The 14,861-nt window shown below is 38.6% G+C and overlaps 1 protein-coding gene across 6 annotated transcripts in view; it reads right to left on the bottom strand.

Annotated features, from left to right (window-relative positions):
• Positions 1-14,861, bottom strand: part of ctnnd2a (catenin (cadherin-associated protein), delta 2a) — a 301,568-nt gene that overhangs the window by 179,446 nt on the left and 107,261 nt on the right. For all 6 annotated transcript variants that reach the window (XM_078938949.1, XM_078938951.1, XM_078938954.1 and 3 more), the window contains 5 exons: positions 10,711-10,883; positions 4,925-4,979; positions 3,397-3,610; positions 2,418-2,535; positions 1,296-1,428 (listed from right to left, as the gene is read on the bottom strand). In XM_078938949.1, coding sequence (XP_078795075.1) covers positions 1,296-1,428; positions 2,418-2,535; positions 3,397-3,610; positions 4,925-4,979; positions 10,711-10,883 — 693 coding nt within the window. The remainder of the gene's footprint in view (positions 1-1,295; positions 1,429-2,417; positions 2,536-3,396; positions 3,611-4,924; positions 4,980-10,710; positions 10,884-14,861) is intronic.

The following is a 14,861-nucleotide window of genomic DNA, read 5'->3' as shown; positions in this document are numbered from 1 at the left end:
GTATTGGTGAGATGGTTTTATTCCGTTGTTTTGTTTTTTTTGCATTCTCCAATTGTTCAAACCCGACTCGCTTGTAAAATATACTGACCTCATTTCAAAAGAAAGAACCTAAAGAAGAGAAAACATAATGATGCAAAAAAACGGAAAATAAGGCAGACATTTTCACTCCTGATGTTTCACAAGTAAATATTAGATCAAAAAGGAGAACAAGAAGTGTATAGTTCAATTTGAAAAAAAGAAATAAGAAAAGGAAAGAAGAAAAAAAGACAGAAGATAAAGCATAAAAACTGTCAGCAAGGTAAAAGGGATTGGTAGCTTACTTCATGTACTTTACTAACTGAGCAATATTTATTATTTATCATTTTATTGGTTTCTAATGAACTGTTTTAGAACTGTTAAAACCTCAATGCTACTGATGGTATTAGGGAGATTTTAATCATCATTTCCTTTTGTACATCCAGCAAAGGGAGGCCATGCCCAAGTGGCATTTTACAACTGTGTGAAAAAGCTCCATTGTCGAAACACTGCACTAAAAACAGCTTTGATTGGTAATGGATCCCATTCAGATTCAGTCAGTTTAGATTCAAATTGTTGATCAATTTAAAGAAACACACCTCCCTTAGACCTTAATTTTAAATATACGAGAATGGAAAACATGGTATTAAATTATTTTGTGAAAAATTATACATTGCCAGTGCCACCAATTTGTTCCATTGACGTCAAGATTTAAACAGAAACGTTTAACTTTTCTAATTTGTTAAATCTCCAGTCAAAAACAATGATTTCTAAAGTTCAACATTTCTAAGAAAAACAATCTTTACAAGCAGCAAGTCAACAAAATTCACATCAACTTCTACTGTTCAATGGTTTATCAAGCTGTACTTCACCTTTAACATTTGCCATTTCAAGGCTGACATTCAGCAACTCGGTTTGGAAGAGACAAATGGAAAATTGACTTCCTTGTCAATTAAACTCCAAGAGAAAAGTGCGAAGACACATCAATCCTATCCACCTGTTATCAAAACAGAGTGGGTGAAGGCGGAACCTTCCAGGTTTGTGAGGAAATTTAGCTTGAAGTATTCAGATATCCACCAAAATCAATTCACTAATCAATGCACCACAACTCATTGGTCTCTTTTTATCAACACAAGAAAGGAAGAAAAAGGATTTTTGGAGGCTTAATTTTCTCTCTGAAAGAACTCAAAGCGCCATTGATTTTAGGAGAATCACACATAGTTTGGGTTCACACATTTCTGCAAAGACAGACTGATGGGTGAAAAAATGTAAACTCCCACCTGCCAGACTTCCGGGTCTCTGCAGTGTAGCAGTGGCGTAGAGCTCGTGGGAAATCTTGTACTGGTCAGAGGCGTGGTGAGCTGCCAGACGTTTGGGAGACAGAGTGGCATAGCTCCCTATTCCCGAACTCATCTGTAAAAAAAAACAGATTTTCTTCAGGGTGTTTAGAATGTGCTGTAAATGCGATGGCAGTTGCAATAAAAAGCTTAAATTGTTTATAATATTTTGTTTATCGGCTAACAATGAATGTGCCTTCTTTTTTCAGATATAAGTTGACATCGTGCTCAAGGAATCAGGTGATGTAAGCACGTAGCAGTTCCTCTTTTCCATGTTAGTTTCCTAGTAACTGCTGTAAAAAATCTATTCAATCTGTGCACTTTTGATTTCTGAAGGAACCTGCGTTCAGCTGCACAGGAAAATCAAAAGTGACAAGAAGTCAAACACAGCAGGGAAAACATCAGATCGATTTTAATTAGAAAAAACACAGAAAATGAAAATCTATGGTTGCATAAAAAAATAAAAAATAAAAGTCACTATATGAAACTCATCGCCGGTAATCCCAAGAGCAAACAAGCAAGGACAAAATGAATCATTAATACCGTCTTCAAGCAGTGATGAAGAACCAGGAAATAATAACCGTGTAGAAATACCTTTCAATCCAAGAACCCTCATTTTACGTTATGAGTGGAGTCAAAAGTCAAACCACCCTGTTGATACTGCAATCCTATAGAGGAGCTAGCAGTTATTTAGAAGTGGAGGACATTCTCTGTCTATTCTGAAATTTTAATAATTATACGTTAAGGAGATTATTTTTATAGTAATCATCCAAAATATCAACAACTATTACATCCATTTGCTTTAAAAATGTTTTTTTCTGAGTGTCTTTGTCATCCGTTAAAATGTGTATGATTAAGTTTTAGATATCGGGGGGGGGATAAACAGTTTTGATCAAGTGTAAATCATAATTTCTTATGCTGTTCAGCTATACATGCTCTGAGCACAGGTGCAGTTTGTTATCTTGAAAGCAATTATTGCTTGTAGAGCTTTAAAGTGAAGGAATTTCTGTGATGCTTCTCTTGAATGAAGAGGATTTTTGCTTGGTGTAGTACAACATATCATACCTGATGGAGTGGGGATGAAGATGAACTGCCCCCCACTCCTGATGCTGATGAGTTAGGTGGAGATGCTACCCTTAAGGGTGAGCCACACCCTCCCGCTGTTGTCACAGCAACTGTAGTGCTAGGAGATAAAAACAGACAATGTGATGGTAAATGTTAAAGAAAAGTAGCCTAATAAAAATCCACTTTACTACACAAAAACTTCTGAGTGCCAGTCATTAACTGTTTTATAAATATTGCTGATCAATTATTTATTTAAAGATTATTTTTTTTATTATAATAAAATTATTAAAAACAAACAACTCCAATGCACTTACAGTTACCAAAACACAATGTTCAACATACATAACAGAATACATTTATTCAACAAGATGTAAAATAATTAGAAAGACCACATTTATTTCTTTTTTCACGAATGTACTTCTACATTCACCCCTGGAATCCAAGAAACCCCAGTATCAAGCTGTGAAAAAGAGGAATACCTTATTTTATTGATTAAATACTAGGGCTGCTAAGCTGAAAAAAACAAAAAAAGATTTGCAAAACAATGACATGCCGTTCATAATTTACATCACAAACCTTGTGATTATGTAGAAAATAAGATTCATTGAGCCTCTCTTTTTTATAAAGTTGTAGTGCCAATAACGTTCTAAATTAATCAGTGTTTAATAATAATAAACATTCTTGTCTGATACAAATATTAAATCTTATTTCAAGTTGTAATGCCACTAAAAAACTGTTATTGAGATAATTTTATTGCTAAGTCAGCACTTTATGTAGACCTGTAAGTACTTTTGCTTTAACTGTTTAATATTCAACTTTGCCTCCTGGTTCATACTTTCCATTAAGTTATGTTAATGTTTACAAAGTAAGTGCAAAAATGATAAGTCAGGTCCCTTTGTTATGAACTACTGTAAAAAATAAAATGTTGTCTCAAAAAGTAAAAAAAAACTTCCTGTTTGAACAAAACACTTGTATTTACCTGTATGACTTAGCAAGTCGATTTAAAGAAGACTGTTTGCTGGGGGAGGATGAAGAGGAGGAAGGCAGACGCTGAGTTGTAGAGTGACCAGCAGCGTCAGAGGCCGATCCCAGACGTTGGTGTTTACTGGGGGAACTAGATCCGGAGCCTCCTCTTCCAGTTAGAGGCGAACTGACGCGCTGGGAGGGCAAGGTGGAGCTGGAGTAATAGATACCTGGAATTTGAGATTAGAAAAAAAATACCTAAAATTAGGATTCTTTGGTGAGGTAAAGTCAAAAGAAACTAGGAGCTGCATTTCCAGAAGAAAATGCAGGGTTGAATGTTGCTGAATGAAAATGAAACTTAAAGGGTAATAATCGTCAAAAAATAAAAAATAAAATAAAGAAATGATCAAAGTTGACCACGGAGCGTAATATGCAACATGGTAATGTTGCAGGTTTGATTCCCGCCTTGCCCGCCCATGTGTCGAAGTGTCTTTGGGCAAGACACTGAACCCCTCCTTGCCTCTGATGGAAGGTTGGTGCCAGCACCAGTGTGTGAATGTGTGAATGTGTTTGACTGGGTGAATGGGTCTGTGACTGTAAAGCGCTTTGGGCCTTCGAGGAAGGTAGTAAAGCGCTATATAAGTATACGCCATTTACCATGAAGAAAGTGAAAACAGCGGTAACAAAAAATATATTTTTGTGAAAAATGCGGGCGCTTGGTGTCGAACCAGCGAGCTTTCAGCCCCACAGAAAGAAGCAAAGGTTTTCAAGGATTCCCCATGTATTTCAATGAAGGCAAAAATCCTGGAAATCCTGGAATATCTTGAAAAGTTCAAGGATTTGAAGGACCAAAAGTCATAACTGGAAAAAGCTGAAAGAGCTGAACATTTTAATAGTTGAATGGTTAAAATAGCTGAAAAATTGTAGGAGTTAAGTGCCAAAAAAAAGCGTTAGATACTATAATAAATAACGAGAAACAGGAAAACAATGTGTTAATGCTTTATAGAATTTAACCAAATATAAAACTTGAATATTTTGTGTTCTTGTGAGCCTCTTCGGACCCCTTATCTCACTAAACCAAGTAAAATGCTCTGCTACCATAGCTCAAGAAATAAAGTTAAATATATTATAGGTGTCATGTTTTTAGAAAATTTAAATTATTTTCTTAAAGAATACAACAGCAACATTCCAGTGAAATGTGTATTGTTATTGGTAATAACAAACCTTTTTTTTTTTTTTTTTTTTTTTTTTGCAGCAACAGCTTGTTCTTTAGACTTCAGGACTAAAAATACTTCCCACTAGTAAATAAAATTGGGTTACTTTAAAAAAAAACCTGTTGCCGAATAGCACTTTTTTTATGTGAGTCATCAACCTAAGGAGTTTTGGATTTTTACCATTTACAATATTTAATGCACTACATATTTGGGATGTTGTTTGATGTTGAAGAGATGCTGCATTTTTTAAATGATTTACTATAAAGAACATGTACTTTGAAAAGAAAAGAAAGTAAGTAAAGGAAGAAAATGGTCAGATCATATCCTCACCTGACCCTGCCCCAGTTTGTGATGGTTGCTGCTGGGCTGCACGATTGGACGTCACCTGAAGAAATACAGAAACAAATACAAAAAAATAAGTAAGAAAAATAAAACGATGGCAGAAGGAAATCTATTTTTATAATGTGTAATTGATGGAGTACCTAAATAAAACAATACTGTTTATAAAATGTTTCAAAGTGGAAACAATAAGCAGTGAATCTATAAACCACTAAAACTGTTCCCGACAGGATTCTACTTGACCTGCAGAACAGCTAAGTCTTTCACTGATTGTGCCTAAAATCATCACCTATGGAGAAAGGCTGCCACCTATGCTACTTAAGATGGTTACAGTATATTCATCTTTAAATGTCAATAATCTGTTGTAATATGAACTCAGAGTTTAAAACAAAATTATTTAAATAAATCTGTGTGCATTTTACTATCAATTGTCTTTTATAGGGTAATAATCCATACTAGGAACTCAACAAGAGCCATTAGTCTACATTTGAGCTATTTTTTCTAGTGTGAAGGAGTGAAACGATCTTCAAATTTTGACTCTACCTCTGCTGTGTACCCCCACATCTTTGAATGCAGCAACTTTGCGCGGTGTAATCAAATGATTAGTGTGAGTTCATTTAAACACAAAGCCTAGCACATTACAATACAAATGAAATAAAAAAATGTTTTTTGCTAGATTAAGCTTCAGTTGTAAAATAACAAGTCGTTCAAGGGTAAAGTCACAAAAGCACCGTTTGCTAAAATAAAGAAAAATGAAAAACAAAAACAGAAATATTCTTTAAAGTTTTTTTTTTAATGTTTTGCCATTTGTAGGCTACTGTTTTTGCACAGCGATAACAGTTTTCCTCTTTTTGTGAACAACATTTGTTGTAAAGCATTTTGAATTAACTAAAATACATAAAAACAACAAAACACAAAAGGTTTCAATAACATCAACTATTGATAGAAGAAAAACAAACATACTAAAACAGAAATGAGAGAAACAATACAAATTAGAGCATGTTTATCATTTAGCAGACTTGGTTATATGAATTACTGAGCGGGTTTGTATAAGGAAAGAGATCAGAGAGTTACTGCAAGTCGAGATAATTTAAGGACTCAAAAATGAGCTAAATGTGCAGGACGCCACTGGAGCGGTGAAAAGATTACTACAAATCTTGCCACTCAAACTTGCTCCAGTGAGAATACAACCAGCAGGGTTTTGGACATAGAGGCACAGGAGGGACAACTATCAAATCCTGTTGTACTGTAATTTGTTCAGGTTTGTGTTACATACATTTGTAAACGTTTTCGGTGGTGAATCTGCTGCTGTTCAACTGTGCAGAAACATGAGTAGATAAAAGCATGATGGCTCAGCAGATCTACCTGGGATAACTGTAGTGGAAAGCAGAGACAAACTGTTTCCCATTATGTATTTGATAGCTTTTGCCTGCTTTCCAGTAGGCCAGCAGTCTGGATATCTTTTGAAAACAACAACATAGAACTTTTGAAATATCTATAGTGCATTAAAGAAATGCAAGTTCTGATGACGAACAATTTATGAAAAGATTCTATACTGACATTCAGTTAAAAAAAAAAGAAAAAAAAAAGTCTGTACCTTAAAAGCAGATATGCTGCTGCGTGAAAACATTTACTACCTGAACTAAAATATTAATTTATAATATTATATATATATATATATATATATATATTTATATATATATATATATTTATATTGGATGCACCCCACCCCTTTCTATTCACTCCTCACCCCATCACTGAATAAATATATAAAATTTTAACAAACCACCAAACTTTATTTGCATTTTTTCCCCACTGATAGCATTGTTGTAGCATCATATTTGTCATAAAAACCAGAGAAAGGATAGATCAAAGATACCCTAAACCTGAACTAAAAACTGAATCCAGGAATTACTGTAATTACAGGCATTTGCCACCGTGTGCAACAGTGCACCATCCAGGTCCCAGCGACACCCGTGATGATGTAGGTGTTTCAGAAGAGTGCTAGACTGACTAAAACACACTCAGGCAAACAAAAGATATTTTTAACATACCAATTGTTCCCAATGGCATGTTTGTCATTGTTTTGACACCAAGGCAAAGATGGAGCAAGGCAAGGATAAAGCCTCTCAGCTCCTCCTTTCCCAAAAGCAGGGCGTCCATCAGCTCTAGGACAGACTTTCTAAATCCAGAAAGCTCGAATGTGTACGTCTCTCTGTCTTTGTTTTAGGGGAAAAATTACTTCATTGACATTCAGACCTCAGGTCAAGGGCACAGCTATGCACAAAAAGCCAGTAAGAAGGATTTTAGTGTATTTGCTGGCAACCAAAAGTGATCCTGTGGAAGAAAGAGCAGCTACTTTAAATTTGTACTGCAAAATTTAAGGGGACATTTATTCCAAAAGCACCCAAATTATATCCTATATGAGGCCATGGTGAAGCAGGAACGAGAATTATTCACCCTAACTGCGGTGGATTCGCAGAAGTGAGCAGAACCCACAAACCACGACTCAAACAGCGAGTTACCTTTGGGACTTAACCCATGTTTAGCCCGGAGCACTCCTTTATGAATGTCTTTCTTTGCCTCCGATAGCCCTGAGTTTATACAGAGTCAAGGCACACTGCCAAGTCTGGATTTTGATCGCTTCACACTTCCTGGTGATTCACTGTTTGGCAGGGATACTTGAGCTTCTGCGCAGACATTCATGGCAACTCCCACTGCGCAAGGACATGCAGCCATAGACAGAGAGTGGTGGCTGGGTAAATGACTTTTCATCTACACCCAAATTACTTCTTTAAAGAATTGAGCCCCAAAGTAAAAGTTTAAAAACAACATGGTTACCTCAAAACGTGAAAGACAACATAATTTTAAGGCCAGCTATTATTTACTGCATTTTTTTAAAAAACGTTAACATCCCCATCAATATGTACAGACCTGGGAGTGTAAAGTCTGTTTTCTGTATTTGACATGTCGCTTTAGAAGCAGTGAGAAGCAGTCATAGATGTGCTCCACCTTTGGGTGGTTTAACCTCAATCCAACCTCTTAATGTTGAATGTTAAACTGGGATGCATTGGATCCCGTTTTTAGTCTTTGCTATGACTCAGTTGTGGATTTAAACCACCAACACCTATGCTAAGTTCACACCAAATACACCCTTAGCAGATAATCTTCACGCTGGCCATCTACAGTTGGATGAGGCTTGGTGCGAAATGTTGAAGCGGAGCAAATCTTGAGAATCTTGCTCTTGGCTATTTTTTTCACAGCTCTGTTTTGATGTATGAAAGACTTGGTCTTGCCGGGCACAAACCACAAATATTAATTTCTCCTCCATGATCAATTTTCGAACAGTTTTGAACATTTCTGAGAGTTAAAAGGGATGCCATTTAAATCCGAGTCCCAGACTGGTCAAAATTCAAACCTGTTTTAACTTTCAACAGGCATTCAATGGCTGCACAGTTTGTACGTAGAGCCCCAAACCAGTCATAGAAACCTGTGTAGTGACCCGTGAAATGGGGGAGCTTTGAACGCGGAAGCCCAAAACACAAGTTTACATGTGTTTACATCAACTTTTCATTGGAAGTAGACACTTGAATACCTGCTTAGGAAAGTAGTTTGAGAGTGGGCGCTACGCCACTAGGACACTGAAAGGTAGAAAGGAATGTATTCAAGTAGTGATGCAACTCCACATACACTTCCAAAACGTTTTAAACCCGATTCAGAAAGACATGTATTACACTTGCACTGTTACTTACTATAAAATACGTTAAAAACCCAACAAGACAACATTTTGCAGATTAAACCTTTGTATTGCTCATGAAAACGTTTCTTTAAATGTATATGTGTATGTGGTATTTTGAAATTTCAAAGTGCTTTTGAGCTTGACCCTCAAAGCTGTCACATGTGGATACCAAAGGCTGATTGAACTGAGATCACTAAAGTGTTTGTCTAATGATTCTATTGATCTTGAAAGCTAATTTTCTTTTAACTGCTTATAAACTAACAAATGTGGACTGATAACGAAATGGGATCGTGAGACTCGTAGTCTTGATTAATGGATTTAAAGACAGATAAGTAAAAGGATGTGTAAATAAGTGATGAGTAAAGGATGAATTGCAGGCTGAGGTGAATAACAGAGAGAAAGCCTTATACACTCTGTGAGGGAGTACACTTTCTTGATTCTGCTGTATGTCACCCTGTAGTTCTGCCTCTTTTCTCCTCCAGTCAAACACTGGGATGTTTGAGGTGCCATGTATCCATGCATTATTAAAGCATGGCCTCTCAGGGTTATAAATATCCTACAAAAGAGCACCAACAAGCCAGCTATTAGATGGCTCTCTGCCTCTTCTCCAGTCATTCATTCCAACTTTAATCAAACGCATTGACGTGGTCACTTGAAGAATGCATGTGGAAACCACTCCTCGCGCACACCTAGGTTTACAAAGCAGCAAACACACCACACATATGTGCATATGCAGCACATGTATGCAGGCTAGACCTGCACATCTCACAGTGCTGGCATGCCCAAAGCTATTCATGAGCAACAAGCCTTGCTGACAGCAGTAGCCCCATTACACTGACAAGCCCAAAACATCAGAGGAGAATACACACAAACAGAGACACAGTCAGTGGTCAGAGATGATGAGTGGAAAGGACAAGGAAAGAGGACTGGAAACACAGAAAAAACAAGAAAGTTCATTGTTCTTTACTTGTCGGTATATCGTTATATCTTTTTGTTTTTCCGTCTCTTAAGTTCAAGTTGTTGAAGGAAACAATGCAAGCTTTTATCTAAAACTGGTTCTGCTTGGTTTTCATGCAAATAGACAAACAAAAAAACATTAAATGAAAAGCAAAATATCCCCTCTTGAAAACGCAACCTTAGGGGGAACATCGCCTTCTTGCACAGGTGATGAGGAGATTTTCAAGAGGTGTAATCGAGAGCGCTTCTTCTAACTTTTAATTCATAATCCTCTTTCACAAATGGAACATTTGTTCCAGACACTGGAAATATTTTTAATGAAGCACTGCAGCTGCTCACTGATTAGGCAGATGTGTGGGTGTCTGCTAGTCCATGTGTGTACACGTGTATGTGTGTTTGCAGTATGCATAGTGCATCTGATATGTTAGGGACCTGAAAATTAAGAATAATTGGCTGAAGGCTGTATAATAATTACAGGGGTTGCCTCTCTAGTAACACACTGCTGTGATTAATATATCGCTTTGCATCCAGCTTTACTTGTGAAGTCCTTATGAGGAAGATGCTTTGGTGAGATCTCTCTCTGTGCTTCCTTCCCCTCAGTTTCTGAGCAGTTCTCTTCCTCTGAACAAGTCTTCCTCTGTCTTTCACCTCATTAAAATGGAGGCAAAATGCAAAAAAGCCAGCTGCTGCAACTGGACTTAAGCAAAGCTAATGATTAGGAATTCTTTAAAAATGTGTACTTTGACAGTTCAAACAGCCTCAACAGCTATGATGATAAACAGTTCCACATGCAGTGACAGTGCTGGGAGTTGCTTTCACTATGTAACATCCACCTAGTCCTTACAAGGTAAAATCAAGTAAATTTAGACTCTCACTTCTGTTTTTTTTATTTTACTTTATTTTTTTGTGAAGGCTTCTGATGACAGTTACCAGTGTTTTTTACCGACTCAAACTTAGTACGACTGCATGCTTAAGTTCATGCAAAATGCCAGTTTGTTTGTAATTCTGATTAATCTTCCTGACTTAGGCAAAATCTGCATACTTATTTTCTTTGCATGCTGCTTTTTTTTTTCTTTCTTACCTGATTGTAGCTGCGCACGGCTCCTCCAACCTGCCCGCTGCGCTGATGAGTTGCTGCAGAGATGCTGTCGCTAAGGGCGAGGGTCTGGTTGCTATGGTAGCTGGCAGAGTACTGAAGCGAAGCCTCCGGGGTGGAGTTGAGCTGCAAGGAACTCTGGGAAAGAAGAGCCGGTCCTACCAGTTGAGACAGGAGTGGTGTGTGGTTGGTTTAGAGGTGGGGGGGGGGGGGGGGCATGTTAAGTTTGTGTGTGAGAAAGAGAGAGTGAGAGATTAAGAGTGAGAAGGAGAGGGGGTGTGAAGGGACGGGGGGGGGGGGGTATTGAGAAACGAAGAGTGAAATAGGGAAGAGAGAAAGAGCAGCAATTTAGAGCAGATAGTGCAGCAGTGCAGCACTCTGTGAGTTGAGATGGCATACATAATTTATTAGCAGAGGAAGGGAGAAACAGAGGAACACAGAGAATGAGAGGAGGAGGAGCAGGGAGATGTAGAGAGAGGGAGAAGGAGGGCTCAGAAGAAGAAAATCGTGATGGATAGAAGTTTTAACAAGTTATACAATACCTCCTCAAACGTGTTGATTTTACAACAGATCTACGTTTGACTTTTTATTTTCACATGTCAGGCAAGGAAATGGATTGAGATGCTAATCAATTAGCAGTCTCTCATTTTTTTGTCTTTTAATGAGCACTGCGCGTTAATGGAATTTATTTCATATACCCTAATAGGTTAAGCACTAATAAACTTCACGATGTGAAGAAAATGTGCTTTAAACGGCGATCAGGATGCATTTAACTACATGCACACGCCTCTGGTAATTGAGTTTAAGAACCGCATGCTCCTACCACCTGATTTAGCTGCTGCTGTGTCAACAAATAATAATCCCAGAGCTTGCCGATTCCTGTGCTGTGCAACTCAAACTGATGATCTGGACTGAGAATCTCGGAGGTGCCTTTTAATATGAAACATCTTAAAAGCATATTTAAGGGGTGATGCAGTAGTTTGAAGGGAAACACTTGTATAGTGTTTAGTTAGAGGTTTGGGTTGCATGATATTGTAAGGCATCCAGTGGCAGAGCTAAGGGGGTGGTAAGGGGGGAGGATACTTTGTAGGGGTGGCCAAAATAGTAAAACTACAGTTCTTTTAGCTGAGATGCTTTTCTATTGTAAATTTGCGTCGTAAATGAATACAATTACAATGCAGTATTCTTTATTAACAAATAACAGTAACAACTAACTACTACCTATCTAACAAACTACTAATGAACTAGCTATATAAGTGTTTTAGAATGACTGTGTATGTGTGTCAGCGTACTGCGTGTGTAGGAGGACGGAGGGCGCACAAGTGTGTTGGGCGTGCGTGTTGATTCTTCTGCAGCGGGCCGGTCTCCAGCTGCACGCCTGGCTTCACCTGTGCTCTCTGGTACAGACATCTTCTCAGAATATTATATTATATTATAAACGAGACTACAGACACTTTGTCACCTTTTCTAGCAGCCATGAAGCCTGACACCCATGAAGAACAATGGGCAGGAGGCTCTGCCTTTGTTTATACAGACACGTAACATTGCGCTGCACAAAATAGTTCCCAAACAAAACATGTAGTGATATTCATCGCACTCTAACAGTGCACGTTCATGTTACAGAGTGAAGGAGAACGGTAATAAACCCCTCCCAACACAAAACCCTCCGGCGGGCGGCCGTGTTGCGCACTGAAGAACGCATGCAGCTTGTAATGGAAATGAATACAATGGAAATGAATAATTAGAACACAGGAAATTTGTTGTATTTCATCGCGAGACGGAAACTTCTGTTGTAGAATGAGAATGTGTTTCTGAAACCGCGCGCATTTGTGAGAAGAGGTCGCGCGCCGCGTGCAGCGTAGAGGCAGTGAGAGCCGCGCGCCGGCAAGAGGGAGAGAGAGCTGGCGCAGTGAGTGAAGGAGAACACTTATAAAAGGTTTACCCCAGAAACCCTTGAAGTCTGAGCACAGGACTAGCAGAAAAAGTAAATTATCAGTAAAGATGAATGTGTTTAATATGCTTATTATAGTTCCAATCACAAACCATATGCAGAACTTAAGAAAATGCGGTTATCGTCACACTCCTACGGCAAATAAACAACAGGGGTGAAGTGAATAATTTGTGGGGCTCATAAGATTTCATTCAAAATAATACTTTTATTTTTGCAATGCTTAAAAAAGCTTATACTGATGATTTTTTACCCTCTGGAACAAATACTGCTAATATTGATTCATAAATTGGGGAGCAAGTCTGGAAACTTTTTGCTGAGGGGGGGGGGGGGTCCCATTGCCCCCATGGCTCTGCCCCTGAAACCATCCATCTACACCATCTGTCTTTTTTTAATAAAGATGTGTCATCAGTCTTTTCTCCTTTCCTTATTCTGCTCACCATATTTTAAGGTTTGCTTACCTGTAAAAAAAATAAAGAATAAGGGAAAATTCATCTTGTACTTGCTTCTTATCTTTTCTATTGCCTCCACATTGCTCTTCTTCTCTTACCTCAGACACTTTCCTTCCCTAAGAGTCCGTGTGCTGTGAACCAGGATCAACTCCTCTGCCTCTCGTCTTTACAAAAGACTTGCCTTTTCTCATCTGGATTCATCTCTTGCTTTTTATGAATTATTAAACAACATTTTTGTGCTGTGTTTTGTGACAGAGCTCCCACACTCATCATCACTCAAACTTTGTTTGTTACTTTGCGTGTGCTTCGTGATTGAAGCAGTTTATGTGTCTTTCAGTCAAATTATTAGGTTGACTATAGCTACAAAGCTTGAGAGAACAGTTAAAAAAGCCAAAAAAATAGATTTTTGTTTTTGTTTTATTTGCAGGTAGAATTGATTAGAAACCCCATTTAAATAAATGAAAAAAGTTCCAAACATTTGGGTAACTGAAAATTGTAATATCTACAGTGACGTATGTACTTTTAAAATCAAATTATCTAACCCTGCATATTTGTTTTCCTTAGCTTTACATCACCTTTGCAAAAAGAGTGACCTACAGCTTGGTTGGTTTTCTCACATGAGCATCTCACCTCAGAACTCTCCAAAATGGCCAAAGGACGGCCAAAGAGACCACAGATGTTAAGACACAAAAGCTCTTCAACATACATGGAGAGTTCCATCCCAAATCCAGTATACTGAAACTGCATGCTAGCCGCAAGGAAGGAGGCCGAGGACTAGTGAGTGTGGAAGCCACTAACCAGGATGAAACATCCAAGATCCATGAATACATCACGCTCAAGGCCCCAAATGACAATTTACTCAGCAAATGTCTCAGGCAATGGAGAGCAGAGGATGCGGTGTTTGAGGACTGATCCTCATGGGAGGACAAACCCCTGCATGGGATGTACCACCGGACCGTAACTGAAGTGGCTGATATCAAGAAGTTCTACCAATGGCTAGAAAGGACAGGACTGAAGCACTCATCCTGGCAGCTCAGGAACAATCCCTGAGCACCAGAGTTATAGAGGTTTAGATCTACCACACCAGACAAGACCCAAGGTGTAGGCTGTACAAAGAGGCACCCGGAACAATCCAGCACATAACTGCAGGGTGTAAGATGCTGGCAGGGAAAGCATACATGGAGCGCCACAATCAAGTGGCTGGAATAATATACATAAACATGTGCGTAGAATATGAACTGGAAACCCCAAAGTATAAAATGGGAAACACCTCCAAAAGTTGTAGAGAATGAGAGAGCAAAGATCCTGTGGGACTTCCAGATCCAGACTGAAAGGAAGGTAATGGAACAAAGGAAAGCTGTTTTGGTAGATGTGGCAGTGCCAAGTGAAGGAAACATCAGAAAGAAAAAAACTTGAGAAACTGGAGAAATACCAGGGACTCAGAGAAGAACTGGAGAAAGCCTGGGAAGTGAAGGTGATAGTGGTGCCTGTGGTAATGGGAGCACTCGGGCAGTAAGCCCCCAGCAGGAAGAGTGGCTACAACAGATACCTGGAAAGACCTCAGATCTCTCAGTTCAGAAGAGCGCAGTGCTAGGAACAGCTAAGATACTGCGCAGGACCCTCAAGCTCCCAGTCCTCTGGTAGAGGACCCGAGCTTGTGTGAGTAACCACCCGCGGAAGAGTGAGAGAGGAATTTTATTTAAGCCTTGCTTATTTGGAGTTTTTAAAACGCGAAA

The sequence above is a fragment of the Oryzias latipes genome, chromosome 20, assembly GCF_053564925.1.
Source record: "Oryzias latipes strain Hd-rR chromosome 20, Olatipes_Hd-rR_3.1".
Classification (NCBI taxonomy): Eukaryota; Metazoa; Chordata; class Actinopteri; order Beloniformes; family Adrianichthyidae; genus Oryzias; species Oryzias latipes.
This window is presented reverse-complemented; position numbering and strand designations above follow the sequence as displayed.